This window comes from Oryctolagus cuniculus, chromosome 7 (genome assembly GCF_051225735.1).
Source record: "Oryctolagus cuniculus isolate XC-2025 breed Fujian yellow rabbit chromosome 7, ASM5122573v1, whole genome shotgun sequence".
Lineage (NCBI taxonomy): Eukaryota > Metazoa > Chordata > Mammalia > Lagomorpha > Leporidae > Oryctolagus > Oryctolagus cuniculus.
Window position 1 is genome coordinate 116,714,573 of NC_142873.1, and position 24,998 is coordinate 116,739,570.

General features: G+C 44.3%; 1 protein-coding gene across 10 annotated transcripts in view; it reads left to right on the top strand.

Moving 5' to 3' along the window:
• Positions 1–24,998, top strand: part of DAB1 (DAB adaptor protein 1) — a 917,259-nt gene that overhangs the window by 856,928 nt on the left and 35,333 nt on the right. For 7 of the 10 annotated variants that reach the window (XM_051857724.3, XM_089337351.1, XM_089337349.1 and 4 more), the window contains 2 exons: positions 20,746–20,796; positions 20,888–20,935. The exons of the other annotated variants lie outside the window; for them this stretch is intronic. In XM_051857724.3, the coding sequence (XP_051713684.1) occupies positions 20,746–20,796; positions 20,888–20,935 (99 nt within the window). The remainder of the gene's footprint in view (positions 1–20,745; positions 20,797–20,887; positions 20,936–24,998) is intronic. 10 annotated transcript variants of the gene reach the window in all.

Here is a 24,998-nt window from a genome sequence, read left to right on the forward strand (position 1 = left end):
GGAACGAAGTTTTGTTCCAATTAGCTACAGCCCAGGTACAGACAGCAGGCAGATTCAACTCTCTCCTTCCCTCCCACACAGTCACTCCTTCTTGTCCTAGTTTTCACCCTCCTTGGCCCACCAACACAGGACGCTTGGCTGTGGTAATGAACCTTTCTCATTCTTCTTGCTCTTACTACATCTTTGGATGCTTGTCTGTTTATTTTAATTTGAACTTGTAATGCCCCCTTCTTTGAGCTCCATTTTTCTTAGGATCATGCTGTTCTCTCCTCTACCCTATCATAGAATCTCTAGTCCAAGATAAGGATTAATCCCACTCACTCCTAAAAATATGCACTGCATCTCCTTTCCTGGTCAAGGCAGCTTGGAGCTTTGCCCAGCGGCTGATCTCTCCTGTGATCTTAAATATAGGGGTGTATTTTTATGTTTGAGTCTCTGAAAGTCAACAGCAAAAACGCTTACTAGTGGGAAAGGATAAGCAGCTGGAGAGAAGGAATCACTTGAGCCACACCTTGAAGGCCACACAGGATTTAAACAAGCAGCAAGGCCATGGAGGCCCCTTCCAGGCAGATCACTGGAATCCTTCTGAGTCTTGAGTCCACCCTGCTTCTGCTCAGCGACACTCAGGTGGTTCAGTTCCCATCAATTTCCATCCTGGGGCGGGGGTGGGGGGCACAGGTAGTGTTCGTTTCTGGCCACTGGTATCACTGCCTGAGCAGGGCAGAATGTGTCTGCTGAAGTGTGTCCCATTGCTGCCTTCATTATTCAAGACTTGTGGCACTCTGTTAGCCTTTGGACTGCGGGACAGCAAGCGGAGAGGTGCAGGCCCAGGCTGCTGAAGTGCTTCTTTCAGACCCTATTATGCTGCAGACACTGACCTTGGTTGAGACTTAACCCTCACTGTCAACTGTTTCAATGACACAGACCTCAACCTTAGCTTGACTCATGTCACTTCGCCGTGAGAAATGTTGAGTGCTTTTCTTCCCCCTCTCCTCATCCTCCCCTGTAATAGTCTTATGGCTGAAAGAGGTCTCTTATCCTTCACCTTATAATTGTCTAGTTTAAAACCCTTTTATGTAGTTGTATGAGGCATAAAAGACTTCTAATTATCAGTAATGGCCAGTTAGTACATTCTAGAAGTGTTTTTTTTTTCTTCAAAAGAAATTCTTAAAAGTTTGGTAGATGGCAAATTGAAAGGACTGTCAAGTTGATAAGCTGAATTTGACATTAATTTCTTTTTAATGAAATAGATTGAGAAACAGAATTGAATGACGAGATCTCCACCGCCCACCAAGACTCTCCTAATTTTCTGTCTGGTCTTCGTCAGTAACTTCAACTTTCTGAGATTCATTTTTCTCATTTGCAAAGTAGAAAAGGAAGCCATCCTTTACCAACACCTTGGGACCTCTGTGAAACTTAAAAGCAGTAGGTCCGAAGGGGCTGAGGGGTTGCTTTTGTGGACCCTTGGGGAAGTGAAGACCCAGGGACAGCACCTACCAAGTTGCTTGCATGCATTCTGTGGACTGTTATCTGGCTTCAATGGAAGAAAGAAATTTCAGGCTAGCTGAGCTGATTTTTCGGAGGAGAGCATCAGATGAATTTCTATAAGGGATTCCTATGTTGTGAAGAGAACTGCCCAAGTGAACCTCATAATTATTCAACTGCTCTAACATTCCAATTGCCAGCGTGTTCTTCTATGGAGGCCAGCATTTACCAGGTCATCTTGTTCCCAGTATCTCAGCTGTTAAGTCAGATTCCCCACCACCCCATTCTTGTCTTGACCATTGTCACCTTGACTTTTAAAGTAACCCACTCTGGGACTGGTGATGCGGCACAGCAGGTTAAGTTGCTGCCAACCAGCATCCTATATTGGAACACCAGTTCAAGTTCCAGCTGCTCCACTTCAATCCAGCTCCCTGCTAACGCACCCAGGAAGGCAGCAGAAAATGGCCCAAGTGCTTGGGCACCTGCCACCCATGTGGATGACCAGGATGGAGTTCCTGGCTCCTATCTTCAGGCTGTCCAGACTCTCTGTTGCAGCCATATGGAGAGTGAACCACTAGATGGAAGACCTGTCTCTCTCTATTGCTCTACCTTTCAATAAAAATATAATTCTTAAAACAATTAAAAATAGGCCAGCACCGCGGCTCACTAGGCTAATCCACCGCCTTGTGGCGCTGGCACACCGGGTTCTAGTCCCGGTCGGGGCACCGGATTCTGTCCTGGTTGCCCCTCTTCCAGGCCAGCTCTCTGCTGTGGCCAGGGAGTGCAGTGGAGGATGGCCCAAGTGCTTGGGCCTTGCACCCCATGGGAGACCAGGATAAGTACCTGGCTCCTGCCATCGGATCGGCGTGGTGCGCTGGTTGCAGCGCACCGGCCGCGGCGGCCATTGGAGGGTGAACCAACGGCAAAAAGGAAGACCTTTCTCTCTGTCTCTCTCTCTCACTGTCCACTCCTGCCTGTCAAAAAAAAATAAAAAATAAAAAAAAAACAATTAAAAATAAATTTTTCAGAGTATACTCTGAAACACACAGCAGTAAGTTATGGTGTTGCCCTATGAACTTAGTACTTTGGATGCAAAGAAGTCCCTGTGTATTACAATGACTGAGCAAGCCCTGGGTACAGAATAGGTGCCCCACAAACCTGTCCATCCTTCATTTTCTTCTGCAGAGCTTACGATTAGGGCTATATATTTTTCTTTTAAGGTGTGTCCTGAAAAGGAGTCGTACTGCAAGAAACTGGTGATTCAAACCCTGAAGATGTCATCTAACATTCCAACCTATGATTCAGTCCCTTTGTTTTATAGCTCCAAGTCACTAACCGTGGGTAGTAGGCATTGGAAGCCCAATTAGCTAGGCAGCATGTAACTGGAATTTACTGAGCATCTGCTGGATGCCATGGACAGCATGGGCTCTGCATCTGGCTTATCTCTTTTGCAGAAATCACAGCCTAGGAGGTAGCTGTCATTTACATATAAAGAAACTTAGGCTTAAAGAGGACGCAGGTCATAGGACGCACCCTCTATGACAAGGCTAGTAAGGGGCAGAGCCAGAATTTAAACCCTGGGTTGTTCTGACACCAGCACCCACACAATTTCTGCTATCGCATGTTGCCTGTATAATTGGCAAACACCACCTTACTCTTTTATTAAGACTTATTTATTGCCTTGTACTATTGCCTTGTACTTGACAGTTTCTCCCCCAAAACTGTGCTTAAAAACATCACTGTGGTTTTGCCTCTCTTGGAGACCCCTCCAGGCCACTCTAGCTGGAGGACTTTGACTCTAATAAATCTTGCTTTTAAGTACAAAACAAAAGACTTATTTATTAAAAAGGCAGAGCAATAGTCAGGTCTGGGCACCCAGGAACCATCCAGGTTTCCTATGTGAATGGCAAAGAATCAGGCACTTGGGCCATCATCCTTTGCTTTCACAGGCACATTAGCAAGAAGCTGGATTGGAAGCAGAGTAGCTGGAACTATAATTGGCAATCCAATATGGGACGCAGGTGTCACCTCTGGCAACAGCACCTGACTCTTATCTGAATCAGTACTCAGGCCTTGGGCCCTTCTTTCTAGAGACTTTCTATGAGAATTTTCTTCACGGGGCCCAGAACTGCTTTGCTGACTATGAGCACCTGTCTCCTCCTTTAGACAGAGTTCCAGGCAGACCTGCCCATGTCTAATTCATTCCCGAACCCTCACTATGCCTGGCACACTGCTTCCTTCATCACAATGTTGAAGAAATGTTTGTGAACCCTCCCCCCAACTCTCCCAACGAATCTCATTGAAAGCCACCATCTCTGATGCTCCGTAAGATTCCTTTTGTCCCATCTCTCTCTCATCCTAAAAATGCCCTGTGCATTTGGCTGATTCTCCTTGCTCTAGGTTTCATCGTTTCCGCACTACAAATGTTGCAAAAGTCAATCTATTAATGTGAAGAATTGCAAGAATTCTCTCCATGACTGTTCCCTACTCTCCCACAACTCCCATCTTACATGGCAAATAAATTTTCATTCACAATTCAGCAGTTTTTTTTCCCCTTTAGTTTGAAATCTGGATCAAGATGTTGTGTAATTGGATTAAATCTAGTCTGAACATTTGTCAGTTTCACTTCCTCATTAAGCACCACATTGTGGATAAATTATAATTATTGCAATGCAGTTAACATAGATGTCACACAAGAGGAGGTCGCACTGAAGAGAGGAGGGAATCTGAATGTGTATTCCTAGGAATGGAATAGAAGGCTGTTCCTTTTGGTATTTCTTGGGTGGGCTTTCTTTTAGTTATACCTAACCAAAAATTGTCCTCATATAGAATCCTCAGTTCCTAGAGTTTGAGAGTTAGCAGCAGCATTAAAATGAGGTCATCTCCAAGGAAAAAGAACTGCTAGAGAACATTTGCCATTGGTGTGCATGCATCCTCCTTACTCTGACTTCATCCCATTCACCTGCAGCTCCAATTATTAGAAAGCCCTCTTTTCATTTGAGTTCCTTTGCAATTTCTGTTCATTGATTTAGCAAACATTTATTAAGGACTTCCTTCCTGCAGACAGCGCTATTAACTAGAAATATAAAGATGAGTGAAATATGCTGTGTAAGAATCTTAATGGTTCCAAGAAGAAGGCAGACATATAAAAATTATTGCAACAATGTTATCAAGGCTATGTACAATACTCTATTGAGAGCATAGTGGAGGGGCAATAAACTTTGCCTACAGGGATTTTGTAAGGTTTCCACTTAGGGGATACAGTGGGGACAGAATTTTAAAAAATGATGAGAGTCTGTCATGGAGAAAGGGAAGGGACAGTATTCAGGAAGAGGGAACTGAATGCTGAGAAGCACTCATATACAGAGACACTTCCTATGTAGGGCCTGATGGTGGGACCACAGGACACCCTCCTGGGAGGAAGATGAGGATGCAGGGGGAAGCTGGTGCCAGCCAATACAGGGTCTGCACTGCGGTACTGAGAAGCTGGGATCTGTTGGGAAGTCACTGATGCCTGCAGGTGGTGAAGCAATGCTATTAGAGTTGTGTTTATCTGCATCACTCTGGTGACTTGTGGCAGGTGGCTTGGCAGGTGGGGAGAGCATTAAAAAGCTAATGGAATTATCTAAGTGTATCCATCAGGGCAGAGCCAAGGAAAGAGAGTCCCCATGCCAAGTGGTTTAATAGAGGAAATTTAATGTAGGGAACTAGCTACAAAGGTGTTAAAAGAGGGGAACAAACGAACGTGTGACTGTGGTGATGCTCAATAGTGGTGAAAAGTGGCTAGAAGACAAAGGAAGGAGATGGTGTTGGCACAGCCCAGGAGCTGAGGCTGCCAACAGGACAATGGGACACAGAGGAAGCTGCCCAGTGGGAGCCACAGTCATAGAAAGAGAGGCTGCCTAGTGGAAGCTAAACCCACAGAGGAGATGGCCACTGCCAGAGTTACTCCCCGAAGAGCCAGCACTTCAGTCCTTCTGGCTCCCTCCCACCATCCATTTTCCATCCACACCTGCGGTTGACTACACCTAAGTGGAAGTGGGTTGGCCATTGAGTTGACCATACTTGCTGCTGGTCTCCTAGAAGAACAGTCTTCAAACATTTCACAAACCCAGGACCCTCTATTTGTGTGAAATGTGCCTAATAACCTGCTGTAGAAGCAGATAAAACAGGAGATGTGATTGAAGCCGAGTTGGAACCTCAAGCCCTACCCACCAGGAAGCCTTCCTCGTAGACATTCTAAAGGACAGAACATGCCAGAGGAGAAGAGATCCAGAGAGGATAGCTTGAAAACCACTGTCCAGACAAACTCATGCATTAATCCTATGGGTATGGAAGTGTGGAAGTCAGATAAGGAGATCCTCTGGGATATTTCCCATCAGAGACTCTGATCCACAAACACTGAGTGGGAGGCTGTAAAACAGGAAGATCGTGGGAATTTGAAGTGAGCCAGAGCCTTGTACTTCGTAGCTGTGTGACTCCTAGGTAAATTGCTTTAGTTTTGGGATTCTTAGTTAACCAGTTGGGGAGAGCCCTTCCATAGATTATTGTGCAGATTAGAAAGAGGTACAACAGGCCAGCGCCGTGGCTCAATAGGCTAATCCTCTGCCTGCGGTGCCGGCACACCAGGTTCTAGTCCCGGTCGGGGCACCCGATTCTGTCCCGGTCACTCCTCTTCCAGTCCAGCTCTCCGCAGTGGCCACTGGAGGGTGAACCAATGGCAAAGGAAGACCTTTCTCTCTTTCTCTCTCACTGTCCACTCTGCCTGTCAAACAAAAAAAAAAAAAAAAGAAAGAAAGAAAGGTACAATTACTGTTGTGTTTGTCATCAGTAATTGGAAGGCAATGTGGAATTGCAGTTAATAAAATGAGCTTTGTAGTCTGCCTACTTGGGCTTGAATCTTTCTTCCTCAAATACCAACCATGCAACCTGGGCACAGGTTTTTTTAAGACTTCTCTGTGTCTGTTGTGTTCACCTGTAAAATGAGGATAATGACCATGGTACCAGCCTCATGGAGTATTTTTGAGGACAAAATAACGTAATGTAAGATATTTATATTACCACCTGGCACATGGTTGTCGCTCCCCGTCTTCGTGGAGGAACGACACAGGACCCTGCGCTGTTCTTTCGTCTGCTCGGCCCTCCCCGGGTTTGCTGCTGGTTCTTCCCGGGTTGGCTACTATCCCTTCCACCTCCGTGGAAGGGCAGTTCCCCCTGGCCACATTCCCCACTTCCGCAGGGGAGCGGCACACCGCCGGCCGGCTCTCTCGGGGGCTGCACAGGTGTTCCCCTTAGATGTTCCCCTTAGATGTTCCTGGTGCATGCCGTCTCTCTCCTCCTTTATAGTCCTCCTCTGCCAATCCCAACTCGGCTGCCCACACGCCGAGTACGCTGCTCTCCTCCAATCAGGAGCAAGTCCTACAGTTTATTGGTTGAACTGGAGGCAGCTGTGCAGAAGCTGTTTACTTCTCTCCCAGCGCCATATTGTGGGAGAGCAGATGCATAGAATAAGTCTTAATTCCAGTAACTCAGTCCAGTCCGGGCTGCTCCCCACACATGGTAAGTTTTGAATAAATGTTAGCCATAGTATTCTTTCTATAAATTTTTTTTTGATTCAATGAATGCATTTTTTCATAGATACAGCTTTAGGAATACAATGGTTCTTTCCCCCATACCCCCACCCCCAACTCCCATCCCACCTTCCTCTCCCTCTCCCATCTCCTTCTTCATTATGATTCATTTTTAGTTTGACTTTATATACAGAGGACCAACTCCATGCTAAGCATAGACTTCAACAGTTTGCACCCACACACACACAACATATAGAGCACAGTTTGGGAACAAAATTTGCAGTCGATTCTCATAGTACAACTCATGGATGGAGGTCCTATATAGGGAGTAAGTGCACAGTGACTTCTGTTGTTCCTTTAACAATTAACACTCTTATTTGTAAAAGGAAACTTCAACATGCAATTATTAGAAATAAAATTCAGATCAGACTTATTATCATTCAGCATGCTCTTAACTTTCATTTTTAAACCTGGTTAAAACTGCCACAGCTCCTTTATAATCTATCCATGTTATCTGTGTTCTCCCAAGATATTTAAAGTCCATTCATTGCTTTTGTCCAGATACCAACACCTCCACCACCATCAGCCATAGTATTCTTATGGACTGTTAAATGGACAAATAACAAAATCAAGTGCTTTAGCAGATACGAGTATGAGTAAGACTCGGCTCTGCCACTAGGGTGCTTTTAGTCTACTGGAGGAGCTGTGTTGGTGCAGAGTGCACTGGAGTGACTCCAGTTCTCTATGCCCAGGCAGTCATGTCAACAAGATTACCTTTGATTGAGAACCCGGGATGGAGCTGAACAGGCAGGGGAGAACCATAGCCATCTGACCATGTCTTAATTCTTTTGGGCTGCCATAACAAATCACCATAGACTGAATTAACTTTTTCATGGATCTGGAGGCTGGAAGTCCAAGATCAACACGTTCCTGATGAGGGCATCCTCTTTGGGTTGGAGACCACCAACACTTCACTGTGTTTTCAGATGGCTTTCCTTGATGTATGCATACAGGAGGTATTTTTCTCTCTTGTTTTCTTATAAGGCCAGTGAACCCATCATGAAAGTCCCACCTTCGTGATCTCATTTAAACTCTTATCACTTCCTAAAGACCCTCATCTCCAAATACTATCACTTTGGAAGTTAGGGCTTCAGCATATGATTTTTGAGGATATAGAAACATTCATTCTCTAACAAGTAGGGATCACATGCAATTGTAGCTACCAAATAAAGAGAAACTCCTAAGCAGGAGACTGCTCTGGGCATTTAATAGGCTGTTTCAGACCATCTGGAATAAGCAGTAGGTCTCTTCTAACCCATAGGGATACTGAGGATGAGAGAAGCTAAATCACTTAGCACAGCTAGAAGAGGCACAGCTAAATCTCCAGTGTACCTCTCTGTGACCCTAAAACTAGGCTGACCTGGTTGACCATCCAAACGGAAGCACTTCGGAAAGTAGGGACAGATTTGCTGTTCACAATGATGACATCAGGACAATAAGCATAAACAGGTGCTGTCTCGGGCAAACCAGGGTCTAGAGCCACCCTTCTCAGTGCTGGTGAATGTTCTTCCTGCTGGGCCAAGCTTCCCCCAAGACCAGAATAGACCAAACATGGGCAGGAGGCTTCTATTCATCTAGTTCCTGAAACCCCTTACCAGTAGCTCTCTCTACGTATGCTGAAGCAATGATGATACCACCTCCAGGATCCAGGTGTCCTGATGCATCCTTCAGTGTGCATAAATTGGATTACGTGGAGATCTGTTGTGCAGTAAGAAAATGTGATTGAGGGTATCTGCTAACTGCTGCTCCTGCTGCTGTGGGCCTGCCATTATTCCTCTAATACAGATCATTAACATTCACAGAACCTTAACTACAGCATCTCTAATGAGCAGAGCTATAGTATACAGCTTCCCTATAAATATCCATTGATGCTGACACTCATTCTCTCTAGGTATGGTAATTCAGCTTTTCTGGATAAATCATCATGTGGAGGTTCTTTCTCCTTAGCTGCCATTGCTAGTGGTTGCAGAAGAGTAATGCACAAACTCTAGCTTTTAAAAAATAGAGCAAGAGCTAAATGAGGCGATCATGGGGAATAAGAAAACAATATACTGGTGAAAATCCCAACGTGAAGGAGATGAAATTTGCTTCTGCAGTGATTTAGAAAGGAGGAGAGAAACCATCATTGCTGAGCTATTGCCAGGGCCCAAGGGGTGTACTTCGTGCTTGGCAAGCCGTATCTAGTTCAGTGAATCTAGAGACTGCATTGCATAACAGTCATCTGTGACCCCTTTGAAAATATAACTCCCTGGGCCCCAGCCCTACAGATCTGCTTTTGCTGCCTTCAGTTTGCTCTGTACTTCTCTATAAAGGGAGATTTACAGAGCACCCTAATGGATTCTGATCTTCAACGAAGTTCTTCTAGTTTAATTAACATGACAACTATTACTTCTTCTATGGAGAAGAAGATGGAGGTTGAGATACTAAGGGGAGAGGGAAATAAAGTCTTGCTGTGAAGGATAAGTCCTTTACTTCTGTACGCATGCATAAGGAATATCTCATGTAAGTGACATTGGCTGTCTCCTTTTACAACACTTTTTCTCTTTCTACCTCCTAGTTTCCAGCTCACCATGGAGTTTTCTCAGTATGCCCCCACCTTTCACTCCAGCAGGTTAGCTGTGTTGCTGTCCTCTCTAGTAGTATTGCTCTTTCTCAACATTGCTGCTGTCAGCCCAGTGCTCAAAGGTTTTACCACCCTTCCATATATTATATATATATATATATACACATATAAATCTTATAACATTACCTCTTTGTTTATTTATTGTTGTTTCTACTGTCACCCAGAAGATTCTAGCCCCCTTCCTCCTGCCATTATTAAAGGGAAAACACTTGCCATATAATCTGACCATGTTCCTCCAAGGAGGATTGGGTTATAACATAGCAGGACCATGGATGGCTGCTCCTTTCAGAACCTTTGCCAATCAAAAGCATGTGTTGTCATCCCCTTTGTGTCTCCTCACTATAGCATAATAGGTAAAATCTCATATTCCAAAGCTACCCCACTTTGGTGAAAATACTAACTCTGCCATTTACTGGCTCTGTGATCCTGGGCAAGTTAATTAACCCTTCAGTGAGTTTTCTCCTCTGAAAGTAAGGACAGCAATAGCACCTAGATTTGTTGTGATAAGCAAGCTAATATATGATAGCACATAGGATGCTATTGGGTACATACAGAGGAAACTCGTTCACAGTATCAACTATAATTACTACTGTCCTACAAGACTTCTGCATGGGCAATAGAAGATCAGATCTTACTATTGCAATTTGATCCATCCCTTCCTCTTTAGCCCATCATGGACTGTGTTTGTCTTCTTTATGGATCTGTCACAATCAGAAAAATTATTTCCACCACTGTGACCTAACAAATGACATATGGACAGGGTTTAATTAAAAGAGTTTTTCAAAGTAGAGCTTTTGCAAAAATGTGGATGAAAAGGGTCTCTCCTCATGGTGTCATCAATGATACCATCTTCATCACCTAGTTCCATGGTTCTTAAGAGATAAGGTTCCAGTGCCAGAAACCAGAGCTCCTATGCTAGGAGTACGCAAAAGTATCTCTTTACTTGTATCTTAGTTTACATGATACTTGAAGGTACCTCCTAAAACCACTCTGGTCACACACACACTATTCTGTTCAAGCATTCTTTCTCTCATCCATTCCACACATGTCATGCTATGTCCACAGTGTGTCAATCCCTGTGCTAGGCTGTGATGTTATAGAAGTTATATCAAGACCCATTGCTTCCCCAGGTCACCATCCACATACAACCACCCAAACAAAGCAGTCAGAGCTCGGAACAAAACCTAACAGGGCAAGGTGACAGGAGCTGGGGTCTGCTCCTGTGTTTAGGAAAATAGTCAGAGAAGGTCCACCTAAGGAGGTAACACCTGGGCCAAGACTTGAATTAGGAGATGAAGAGTGTGCCAACGATAGTGAAAGGAAGAGGAAAAGTCCTTGAGGCCTGTGACTCCTGTGGAACAAAGAGAACACCATGTGGGTCTGAGCATGGAGGGACAAGGGGAGGGCGTGGCAGAGAGGAGCTCAGAGATGTATGGTAGCCCCAGTGTAGATGGTCTCATAGGCAGTGGTAAAAAGTTGGATATTATTCCAAGTGATATAAAAGATCACTGTGCCCATATCATGGGGGATAAACTTAGAGGGACAAGATTTTTAACAATAGTCTAAGGCAAAAGAGAATTCTGCAGAGGATACAAAGAAAAGCAGATACATTTGGGATGCATTTTAGAGATGGAACCAGCATTTCTTCATCAGATTGGATGTCAGAGTGTGGGAAAGTCACTGGTAAGCACCTAGATGTGAGTCCGTGCCTTCACAAAAACCAGGAGACAAAGAAGAATCGGCTTGGAAACATCAAAAGGTTTTTGGATGTATTATGTTTCAGAGGCCAAAAAGTATGGGGTACAATTCACCCACCAATTGCTACCAATCAAAGGGACAATAAGATCAGTATTGGCAAGACTACCAGCTGTGTAGAATGCCCCTGCTTGCCGCCACTTTGAGTGACTGATACATCTCATTAATGGGAGGAGCTTGAGGGGTCGGATGAAAACAGCATCCAGACATTAGATGGGCTAGAAATGCAGCTTATCCCTATTCTTATAACTTTTACTGGAACATCTCCCTAGTATTTCTTTGAAAGGAAAACTGAAGGAGTTACCTTAATTGTAGAGCCCCATTTGGTTCAGTGACATGGTGGGTATGACATGCTTTCTAAAATTTATATTAGCAAATGCCATATGTCTGAGTGTGTATGTGTGTGTGTGTATGCACATGCACGCATGTACACACTGTGCATTTGAAAGCACCATATGGACTGCCATACCCTGGTATAATAAGTCATGTTAACACCAAGTTTCTTTCTGTTCAGCTTTTCATTCCATTGTATAAGAGTTTCACCCATTTATTCATTGTTGCTTACAATTTATCAATTCCGTGTAGTTTTCCACTCTGTGGTAACCACTAGACTATCTAGGCATTAGGAATACAAAGATGAATAAGACAGTTGCTCATTCAAGTAATTTAGACTCCTTCCAAGGTCGTGCATGAGCTGTGTAGAGGAGAGAGAAACTAATCAGCTGGACATGTGCAATGCCCATAGAGGGGTCACCTAACCCATCCTGAGGTCCTGGTGGAAGGCTTTGAGGAGGTGGGTCTCTAGAGATGTGACTCTCCACTTGATGAACAAGGATGCAAAGGGCAATCAGTTAGTGGGAATCTCTTATGCCAAGTCCTGAAAGGGTATAGAAAATACTTAGAGACTCGTTACAGGGCCTCTGAAATGATGACACAAAGCGGCAGATGGTTTGTAGGCTGGACAGTCAATCGAGACAGTTGAAGCTGAAGCTCTTTGGGATACTCTTTGGACTTTGAACCCTGGGGCAGCCTCCCAAGTGTAGTCTGTTGTTGCATATTTCCTCATTTGATCCCAGAGCACTGTAAAGTAGCCACCTCCTTGACCCTTTCACATATGAGCAAGCCCAGATTTCCCTGGGGCCCTTGTTTCCTTCTTCTAACAAGTGAGCCTGGTTTCCATGCTTGGACTTTGTGCTTCCTCTGGGCCTGTACTACTATGGTAGGGTTCTGATAAAGAGTAACTAGGCTGGGAGTTGGGAACTTGGTGTGCCATCCCAAATCCGCCCCTGTTACCATGCTCTTGAGTAGGCTTGAAGAAACTAGAGGGTTGAATTTGAGGTAGAGATTTTAGCATCTTCCATGTCTCTTCTGTAATTCTCAGTTTATGAGTCCAAGCTGTCATCACATAAGTACTACATAATCATCATATTCCTGAAGGATACTCCACTGAATTGTTGACTTAATTTGTGACCCAAATAAGCAGACACTCATGGAAATCTTACTGTGTATCAGGCACCTTGCCAAACTATTGCCTTAAGTCCTCTCCTGGGTGATCTTCAACACTAGCTCTCTTGTGAGATAGATACATCCCTAATGTCACAACAAAGAAAAATCCAAAGGATGGGTAAATAGTGAAATTCTATTTGCATAAAAGAATTCTTGTTTTGGTTATTCACAGTGGAATTGGCTGCTGTCTTATGCATAGCATTACAGCAGCAAAAGCAGTACATACTTTGAAAATGCTCAGTATGGTACCCTTGTTGTCACACTCCTCATGCTCTGACTTGAATTAGTACTCCCCAGTTTCCCCTAACTTGACTGTTACAACCCAGAAAAGACAGTGTCTGTGTCCACATAGTATTGGCACAGTGCCTTGTTCATACTGGGCATTCAGGAGAAGTTTATTAATTATTAAATTAAAGCCTTAAAAATCAACTGCAGCAAGGAGGAAGTAAGTAAGGAAATTAATTCCTCAGTATTAAAATCCACATTCCTCCGGAGGAGAATTGGAAAAACATTCTGCAGAGAACGGCTGTCAGAGCAGCAGGCAAAGCCCTCCTGACTATTTTTTTCCTCTGCTGTGACATCTCCTTGTGATTTCCTCTGATTTGCTCCACGTTTCAGCCTGAGCCTCTGCTACTCTTGCTTGATTTCAACTCCATCCAATATTTCTTGTTGCCGTTTGGATGCCATCTGGCCCGCAGTAGTAGCCTCTCCAAGAGAGACACGCCAATAAGGAAAGATGACTGACTCTCGAAGAAGTTCCATGCCCCCCTCCCAAAAAGTGTGTTGAGCTCCTGTCATCCTGCTGACAGCAGCCAATTTCCCATGACTGCAATTCTAATTCACTCCCTTTGCAAAGCACTGAACTGGCGCCAAGTCTTGTTAGGAGTTTCTGAGAACTTCTTGACTTTTTTTCCTAATGTGAAACTAGAATAGTGGATTTTTTTCAAAGGGTTTAGATCATCAAGCACAAGTAATTCCAGGCTTTTGGAAACCATTCCCCTTAGAGTCTTGATTTTCTGTGTATGCTTATACCTGTGCAATCTGTGTGTTCTATCAAAAACCGTGAAAGTGGTGAGGCCGTTTCACAGCCTACCTCTTCCCCTGACAGAGGAGCTAATGGAAGGAAGGAGAAAGAGGGGGCACCAGGCCCTAAAATCCTCCTTGTCAAATGTTCGCTCTGTGAGATGAGGTATTGGGTTGGGGCCAGACTCTGGAGCCCAGGAAGCTTCTGCAAGCGTATGAGAATGTAGTCATTCCCAATGTGAGTGGTAGTGTTTCCTCTTCATTCCTATTACTAGCTCCACCTTGGCCATGACCACAGAAATCGCTGTGTCATTATCTCTCCTTTTGGTCATTACCCACTATCCTTGCAACCTCTGCACTGCCACAGTCAAATCCCCAAGACCCCTACTGCCATCATCTCAAACTGTCTGCTCTGTTCACTTCCCTGAACCCTCAAGACTGGGTTGGGTACCATGTGTTTAATAATTATAATAAGGACACTAATAGTGGTATCTACTAACACACGTAATTTCATTACTGCAAACCAGGCATTATTACTAAAGGTTTTACATGGACTATCTCATTTATAACACTAACGATATAATTGCCATTTTCTTTCTTCTTCACAATATAGAAGGACGAGATTGTATCCATAAATGTTTAATGAATTAAGGGTGCTTAAAAAATAGATGTGGAGTTAATGAATGACTGATTATCACAGTCCTGTAGCAGTTACTGTTGCCACTGCCATTGTCCAAACCACTGTCACCCTCATTTCTCAGGCAGCATCAGCATACCCTCATGTGTTCACTGTTACTGAGATCAACCTTACTTGGTGTCTCAGTACCTAGTCACCATCAGTGTGAAAATTGTACACCAACCCTATCCTCACGTATATTTTCAAGAAAATACTGGATGTGTTTTGGAATATTTGGGCATGAATACATGCGTCCGAGTTCTAAAATAGATGTGATGGATGGATGGATGGATGGATGGATGGATGGATGGAAGGAAGGAAGGAAGGAAGGAAGGAAGGGGAGAGGATAAGACCAAGGGGTGGGTGGACGCCATGATGAGACAGAACCCCACCCCCACCCTGAGACCAGCAATGTCAGTGTGGAAAATCTTTGTGAATACCATGTCACACTTTGAGCTGCTGCCCCAGGTGACTTTGTCCCTTTCCTGGACTGGTGTTTCCCAGACTTTTGCCATAGCCCGGGCCTTACTTACCTATACCTACCATGCATATAATTCCACAGGCATCCTTTGCTCCCTTCTTCCTTTTCCACCTTCCCTGTCTATATTTTGGAAAGGGTATTGACACCGATTGAGATTTTACTCTGTCAGTTGCTGTGCTATTTTCATATACACCCATTTTCTCCTCCTCCTCACTCACAGCAATTGTAAGCATTGTCATCCCAGTTTAACAGCATAGAAAACTGAGGCTGCAATGATGCAGTGTGCCCACAGAAATGCCAGGGATGGAGCAACAGTTAGAATTGAAAGCTGCCGTTCCCCACATCTTTCTGCTTCCACTCCTCTCCCAAAACCTTGCCATTTCTCACTTTGAAAGTATTGAGTTTTTAAATGCTAGGGAATTGACTTGATATTAGTGACAGGTGGAACAGTCAAGAATCCAGAGTGAGGCTCTTTGGAGCTGTCTGCTGTTCATTGACATTAGCCCATTCAGGTCGCCTTACCAGCCTGAAAATATCCCTGGCCTCTGCCGTTCCCACAGTGCCTGAATAAGGCACCAGCTAGTTCCTGTCACCACAGCCCCTACTCAGATTTCCCCTTTTGCCTATTAAGAAAGGCCATTTCAAGGATCAGCTTAATTTTTCAGAAGCCAGATGTAAATATTTCATTGCCCAAGGATTTGTAGATATATTACTCTTGTGAGCACTTCAAGGGCAGATGTAACTTTCACTGTAAGAGTTCAGCATTCTCCTCCACCCTCCAATCCAATTGACAACCTTTGGGATCCTCCTGAAATGGTAGCTGGGGTCAGGAGGGCCATTAGCTGTTAAAATGAGGCCCAACTCTCAATCATTAGAGGGAACTTTTCGGTCATTGCAAAGACAAATACTTGAAGAAGCACCAGTTCCTCCATTAAATCAAGGCAGTGTGTCCAGCAAGACCATTGAGCCCCACATCGCAGGAGAGCTGGCACACTTTGGCACTAACTGGGATTCCGTTGCATCAGAGTGCTGATGAGGTTTCATGGGTTTCCACTGGAAGCATGATTCTTGACTTTCTTTAAAAAGCCCCCGCAAATATCTGGCTCTTGCTTTTCTCAGGAAATGAAAACACATTTTCCATCCAGAAGGTGGCTGCTATTTTACAAACTGAATTTGATTTCATGACACTGTCTAGACAGTAAAGAATTTAATTCACCCGTAGGTAATTTGCAAGCAATGCAAATTTAAGTTATTTTTTAAAAGAAAGGGAGAGGATATATAAGGATGGAATATGTATGTCTAGTGTTCAGGAAGCACACAGTCTACTGAAAGTTGTTTTTTTAAATAATTTTCAATGTATTTTACCTAGAATTATGCTATTCTAGTACAGTAGCCCCTAGGTATGCATGACTACTTAAATTGGCATTAATTAAGACCAAATAAAATGTAAATTTCAGCTCATCAGTCACACCAGCTGTATGTGAAATGCTCAGTAGCTACTCTTCTATTGGACAGTGCAGATGCAGAATTTTCCTCATCACAGAGTGTTTTGGACAGTGCTGTTCTAGAGAGAAAAAAATCTATTAATATCAGTTCCTCTTCCCCATCTCAGTTCACCCTGTGCTTGCTCTTCAAATGCCAGAGTTTTTCTTGTCTCTCTGTCAAGAAGTAGGAAAGTGGCTAATGGTGGTAAAGGACACAAAACCCTAGATACCCTAGAGGGAATGACTCTTCGTGAGCAGGTGTCTTCCTCATGAAGTCATTCACTAGGGAAATGCAATGTGCATTCAAATACCTGGTATTTTACTGGGTATTATTTTACTTAATAATAGCCAACTTGGTGTAGCTACAAATCACTTAAGTTAATCCATTTCTCAATAAGCCTACTAATGGATCATTGGATTCATTCTTTTGCAACCTTGATCCAAGTTCTGGATTCTGAGTTTAGATCTCAAAGTCTTGTGTCCTGTCTGACCATTTCTATCCACCCCTCAGCTACAGTGACTACTCGCCATGTCTCTACCCTGTCTTAGCAGAGCAAGAAATTTGTATTAGTCATCTTTGTGTCTCCAGTGCCAAGCCAGGATGTGGCGTGTGGAAAGCACCCAGTGACTGTGTGGTGAAGAAATCAGCTAATCAATGACATAATCAATCAAGAGCCTTTCAGTTTTCCCAGTGGGGTTTACACTGATTATTCCTACAGAGAGTTCATTCTTCAGCACAGTGATTCACAATCTGGCTGCACATTAGCACTACCTGGGGAGCTCTGAGAAACTCCTGAACCAGTAGAATCCAAATACCTGATGGTGGAGCTCAGGCATTGGTAGTTTTGTAAAGGCTCTCCCCAAGAGTTCCATTGTGCAGCCAGAAGGGAGAAGTAAACAGGTTTCTGGTTTGGCAGCCTTTCATCCTTCTTGACACTTTCACCCCAAATTCCATCACATCACATCACTACAGGAGTCACGTGAATCTGGTCTTACTAATTACTTTACTTGGTTTTGGAGAGACAGTGCCTCTACTCTTCCACAAAGAGATGATGGGAAGGTAACCCCCTGTGGGGCTTGATCAATGTCTTAGTGAAGGTTCAGACTAGACCTGTGTCGAAACAACACCGGAGAATATCTTCTTTCAGACTTCCTCAAGAAGCTTACATTGGGAGTAAACTTGGTGTCATATTTGGTTTTTAAAAAGCAGAACAGAAAGCTATGTGCATGCTCCAAGAGTCAGTATGGAAAAATATGTCTATAAGAAAGCTTGGAGATCAGTGAATTGAAACGCTACTGGCCACTGTGGGTAAAGCAAGAGTTGGGGATGAGGGGGGATGAGGGACTGGGTCTCGGGTCCTGGTCATAAGAAATAACTGAGGAAAGTGCATTGGCTAGATGGATCTTCCCACCAGCTGCCTGAAGTGTACTGGGTGTCACTAGATCCTACCCCCTGCCCCAGATAGGAGGAAAGAGGTCAGAGCAATGGAGGGGCCAGGGTCAGAAGAGAAAGGTGCCCACAGCACCAGGTATGGAAGATCTCGATGGAGCAAAGATATCCAGGGGAGCCAGTGGCCAGGAGCAAGGCGAAAGGAAAAGACAGACTGAAGAATGGATACAGGGTTCCAAAGCCAAGGCTGAGAAAGCCAAGGAGTGTTGGGCATCACTTTACAAGGGATCTGGCCTGTGCTTTTGGGTGGAAGTGGTATCTAAAAAGGAGTCGCCATCAAGATTTTTATTCTTCTTTCTATTTCCAAATATAACGTCATAATAATAAAAGTGTTCACGTGCTTGTTAAAATGAGCCCCAAAAACAGACCAAGATGATATTAATCATAGCTCCTATTTATGTGCCAAACATCAAGCAAGACTGCACACATGCCTTGGTTCAGCCTCTCAGTAAACCTGAGACGATGTCTTCCCTACCAGCCCCATGTGAAAGATATGGGAACACTGAGGTTAACTGACTTGCCCAGGGTCTCACAGCTGGCAGGTGGCACAGGCAGGGCTCAGTACACATCTGTGCAGTTGCAAAGAGATGTCTCAAACACCCAGACCAAGCTGCATCAGAATTTACAAACCTCGCCTCATCCCACCTCCGCTCCTTGCCTCACCCAAGGCTTCCTCTTCTGTCACCAGGAAGGTGACAGGCTCACACCGACACTGGTTATCCTCCCACATTTTCATTATGTGGGACATGGTGAGGTTTTTATGAGACTCCACCATGGGCTGTTTTTCAAATTTATTTAATTCATCCATCATGCTCTGAAGCCATTTGCTTCTTTATATTGGACAGATGTAATGAGATTTTGGACACTAAAAAATGTTTTTATTAAAAGTTATGACCCAGAGCTAGTTGGTAGGGGCTCTGCTATAAATCCCTAGGAGTGTGTGGATTTATAAAGGATGTAGCGACATAACCTTAACCTTTCCGGCCACACCATAGATTACAGGATCACTTAGACTAATATCGTCTGCCTACCTATCCTCACCTCTGGCCAAATAATGATAATAACAATTTATGTGATTGTTTGACGTGGTGGTGGCTTCTCCTCTCTTTGTAGCTACAGTGGAATCCTGGTCCTGGTCAGCCCATGGCTGATAGAAACAGGTGGCTGATTGCAGGATTCCCTGGGGCTTTGCCCAAGGCCCTGCCTTAGTGGGCACAGGCACTTTGCTTCTGCAGCTCTGCTCTGCACCCTATGATGTGGGCCAGGGAAGTAACAATCATGGTTTTTACAGACAGGGCAAAGGAATTCCTGCCAAATGAGCAGCACGTGGAGGTGATAGGTGGCAGTTTCTCTACTGTTCACTGCCAATACGAAGCGTTCCTCAAAAATTGGGAAATGATGCAATTACTTCTGTTCATGCTTAAGATTGCCATGTTAATGTTAATAGTAGCAGCTTCACATTAATGCTCCACTTCTTGGAAATAACTCAAAGAATAATTTGCTTGTACATATAAGCCCAAACATGGTCATTAAAATATGGGTATAAATTAGATATTATTTAGATTATCTGTAATATGCAATAGGGCAGTCAAAAAGCAGAAGAATTAAATTTGGACATCCTCCAGTTACTTTTAAGAAAGACATGCATTCACACAGCACTTCGAGCAGTGCTGTGTGCTGGGCCCTCTGTCAGCTGCTGGGGATTCCGGAATAAACCCTGCACAGCCCCTACTCGTGGGAGCTCATCCGTCAGAGCCACAGATAATGTACTGAGGGTTTTACATGAGGATTTTCAGCACTGAAGGTCAAGAGATGGCTTTTCAGCTGGTTTGAAGAATTTGGTGAGCTTCGAGCTTGTGGAGAAGACAGTTTTAGGCAGAGAGAACAAACATAGTCAAAGGCATATACAAGGGGCTGGCATTGTGGCACTCACAGCAGGTCAAGGGGCTGGCATTGTGGCACTCACAGCAGGTTAAGACCCTGGCATTCCATATCAAGAACTGGTTTGAATCTTGGCTGCTCCACTCCTGATTCAGCACCTTGCTAATATGCCTGGGAAGATAACTGATGATGACCCAAGTGCTTGGACTCCTGCCCCCAGCGTGGGAAACCTAGATGGAGTTCCTGGCTTCGTAGCCCTGGCTGTTGCAGGTATTTGGAGAGTGAACCAGCAGATGGAAGACTTCTCCCTCTTTGTCTCTCCTGTCTCTATAGCTCTACTTTTCAAATAAATAAATAACTTTTGTTTTTTAAAAAAAGTCACATACAAAGCTAGCTGCTCCATAGAGCTAAATGTAGCTAAAGCCCAAGACAATATTTTTTTTTCCTATTAAAGATAAAATCTCATTGAAACATTTTTGCTTGTCGTTGGCTGTTGAGATTCACTGGGTAGCATCTGTCATTGAAGGAACATGGACTTCAAACATGCAGATTTACCATCCCTGTATTTCCTAGTCGGCAGCATATTCTGTCATCTGCTTATGCTGGAAATATATTCCAGGATTTTCACAGCACATTGGGAGCAGCTCCCGCCCACTGAGACCACGGGAGTGTAAACTGTAGATAGCGTCGTCATTAAACTCATAAATCCATGTCATTTGTGTGTCACTCACTTCATCCTCATTCATCACAGAACAGCCATCCGTTTGAGGATTTTGAAGAACGGTTTGCTGCAGCCATCCCGGTAAGACTGAGAGGGCCCTGTCTGCTTAACTGTTTCATGACATCATCCCATCATTCATCCCATGCTCATCACTCGTGCCTTGTGGTTCCAGAACAGAAACCTGCCCGTGGACTTGGATGAGATTTTTGAGGCAACAAAGGTAAGGCCTCAAGGTTCTCACTGAATGCAAGTCACTCTGGTCATTCTCATACATTGCCTGTTTTCCTCACCCACTTGTTTGGATGGCAGGCACTCCATTCTATTGTCCCAATTGTCCCAATTGGTGCCAGTTCTAATGTTCACAGGAAGATTATGGGTGGCGCAGAATGGAAGGGTATGTACACTCACTCACGTGTGCTTGTGTGTAAGAGTGTGTGTGCTGGAGAGAAGAGGGCACTGCATTATTCAGCAAATATTTATGAAGTCCCTACCATGTCCTCTGCATTCCAGTAGTGTTAGAGGCACAGTAAGGAGGAAGCTTATAGCATAACCTAGTGTGACATTGCATAGGACAGGATGGCAAAGGATAAGATAGGATACCTTAGCATTTGGGAGTTTGCTAAAACATGGTATGGTAGGAATTCATAAACAGGATATGACAAATACACCACTGAGAGTCAAAAATAGGCAAGGCTGCTCTTTACCCAGTATACTCTAGCATAGATGTACTGGTTTGCAGCCAGTGCTTGTTCAGATTGGCTGAAGCATTGGCCAGTGAATGCTGTCACCCCTGAATACAGGGTGCTAGGAGACCTGTGGACAAGAGATTGTCAACCCTGGCAGCAGTTTAGAATCACAAGGAATGCTTTCAAAGTTCCAGTGACGTGACTCAAACCAGTTAATCCAGAACCTCTAGAGCTGGGAACCAAGCAGAAGTATTTTTCCCCAGATGAATTCTGTGTTCCCCCAAGCCAGCAAATCACAAATGGAAGTATCAGATAGGCTATGCATTGAATTGGAAGAAAGTCTTCTACTTTGTGTCCTGAAGGATGGGTGGGAAAGACAATGGGGGAAGGAATATAAGTTCTAGGGAGGAGGTGCAGCATGTGCAAAGTTCTGAGATGGCCCCTCCTTTCATAACTCCTGGTGTGTCTGTCTTCTGTAACACTGCATTGATTGTCTCGGTGGGTGTAGCTTTCTGTAAAACAGCTGGCTCCTAACACTAGGAATGCCTTACTTGTCTCTGTTTCCCCTGCTGTTGTCACAGGAGCTGATGCAGGGTAGGGATCCCCATGTCTATCTGTGAGAAGGGGTTTTGGTGATCAGCCCATGACATCCCAGCCTGCATAGGAGTGCCTTCAGAATTTCTCTTTGGGACGATCCAGGGGTCCCGGACTCAGCTTGAGAGCTCTGGACAGCACTTCCCGATTTTCCTGGGAAGCCACTTTGTCCAATGCAAAGAATGGCTGCAGAGCTAACAAGTCTGACAGAGACATTCAAGGGCTACCTCTAACATCTAAGCCACTTCTTATTTTTTTAATTTTTAAATTTAGTTTCATTTTATTTTAAAGGCAGAATCATATAGCCAAACAGATTTCCCTTTTGCTGGCTTTCTTCCTCCAGGCCAGATAGACACCAGGAGCCAGGGACTCCACCCAGGCCTCCCATGTGGGTGCATGGACCCACATACTGGAGTAATCACCTGCTGCCTTCCAGGCTCTGCACTAGAAGGAACCTGCAATGGAGGGTGGAGCTGGGACTCACACAGGGTACTCGAATATGGGATGCAGGCTTCCTAAGCAGAGTCCAGTAGCTGTACCAAATGTGCACCCCCTGAGCTATTCTCCACTGACCCCGGCAGCTTCCAGTATCCCTGGAAAATGTGCCAGGGCATAATAATGGAGTAAAATCTGCCATGTAAAGTTCCATCCCTCGGAGCTTGAAGACAGTACAGAGAAATGTCAGTAATAAAAGAGCCTTACTCCATGGCCAGTGGGACCTTGAGATGCCATTCAGATGACTAGATGACTTCAAGGGGCTGAGCCTCATGGCAGACCTCATAGGAACCCTGGCTTCTGGCTAGAGAATATTGTAGTGCTGGATTTTGACCATTTAGCAAGGCTAACTAGGGCTTGATAGAGTGAGAGATAAGCAAGATGCTGGCTGGTCAAGTCCATCTTAGCTTCTGCCTCTTTTCGCTGACTGATCACAGGCAGATCTCTTAATTCAGCCTCAGTCAACTCATCTGTGAAATGAAGACAATGATAGCCCACTTTTCAGTGCTCAGGGAGTGTCCAACATGATGATAATGTATTGGAGAGTGCATGGTAAACTGTAAAGTGTCTTACACATGGAAATTATTAGTTTTATTCTCTGGGGATCTTTAATATGATTAATTAGGATAATATTTTCAGATAGAACATGGTTTATTAGGTTACAAATTAAAGGACTGGGGTTAACATGAGAAGGAGGGCTGTGAAAGTAGGTACTATTCCTGATTCTCAATCATATGTGGTTATTAGGATTATTTTTAATTTTATAGCCCAAGAATCCCCCTTTTCTATAAAATTTAATTAACTCAAGATTCTATTGAAACAGCAATTCAATGGAATGAAATAACAATCTATGTTTTATGCCTCTGCGTGTTTTTCTCGTTTAATCCTTGAGTGAAAATCATCTGGCAAAAGGAAAGTCTATATCTCACGAATGAAGGTTATTTTAAAAGTTGTGCTTAAGGAGAAAATTAGCCAATAAATTCTATTTATGATGTTAGTAAAAGTATGCCATGAGTTCAACACATTTGAAATGTAAATTGTGTGACTTAATTATTAACTTCATTTTAATATTTTCCTAACACTGAAAATAGTTGTGAGCCATTTTAAAAGCGTGGCGCTCCAATCGGCCTGGAAGCATGATTTGAATTCATTAAATAGATGATTCCTTTTCTGAATCTGGGAGAGAGTCTAAAGGGCTAGCGGAGTTGTATCAAATCATATGAAACATGGCTGATGGGCTGAAGCTTTACCCCCGAAAAGCACTGAGAGTCCAGCCAGGTTTGGGGGAGCACCCAGCACCCTGGCCACCTTGCTCCCAATGGCTGCTGCACTGCTGTCCTAGGAGGAGGCATCTGGTTAGTAAAGGGCTGGTGGCAATGACTGAAATGCACTCAAGCCCACCCCACCTTGCTTCACCCACCTCCTGTCTCCCACCTGCATGCAGTTAACCCACAACAGCTTCTCTCCCCACCTCCCCATGCTGTTGGGCCTCTAGCCTCCTCACTCTTGCAGACTCATCTGTCCTTCAAGACTCAGATCTGAGTGCTTTTCTTTAGAGAACCCTCGTGAGACTTCTCTGCCCAAAGCTGGCAGTCATCACCTGCTCTCTGAGGCGATCCCCCTGCACCACAGAGAGAGCTCCATCACTTTTCCTGTCACGTCACATTGAAATGGTTTCCTCCTAGGAGCTCCCTGAAGGCTCAGACTTGGCATTTCTCGTCCTGTTTCCAGCACCTAGGACAGAGCTCCCACCTAACAGCTGTTCAACATTTATGGGAAAAGCATTGTGTGGTTGGGAAGGGAATGAGTACTCGTAGGGTGCTGCAGTGGGCCAGGGACTGCTGTTCAGTCTGAAAGCTCCAAGGGGAGAAGAGTTCAAAGTGGGTCAGCAAGGCTAAGCTGCTTTTCTATCAGCAGAAAGGCTCTTTTGTGCCTTTTTAACTAGGCCTAGCTAAACCTGCAAGAAAGTCCTGCCATATCACCAGTTGAGTATCTGTTATCCGAAATGCTTGGGGCCAGAAGTGTTTTGGATTTTGATTTTTTCCAGATTTTGGAATGTTTGCATATACATAATATATCTTGAGGATGGGACCAAAGTCTAAACACAAAGTTCATTTACGTTTCCTATACACCTTACACACATAGCTGGAAGGCAGTTTTATTCAGTGGTTTTAGCATGCCAGCATGTTGATGAGACTCTTCAAGAGAGGTCAGATGTGGAGTTTTCCAGTTGTGGCATCTTGTGGGTACCCAAAAAGTTGTAGATTTTGGAGCACTTGGGATTTCATATTTTCAGATTAGGGAGACTCAACCATAATATTGTCAATCAACACAGGAAATACTGGCATCTCCATCATCTAGCTGAGGGAGCAGTAGCTCTGGGGGGTTGATCCCTGAGTATATCCCCAGGTGTGGGACCCTCCCCTGAGCCCAGAGCTCACTCACTTGACAGGAGGAAAAAGCACTCCTTTCCTTGTGCAACTCCTAGAGATCCCGTCACGACCTGAG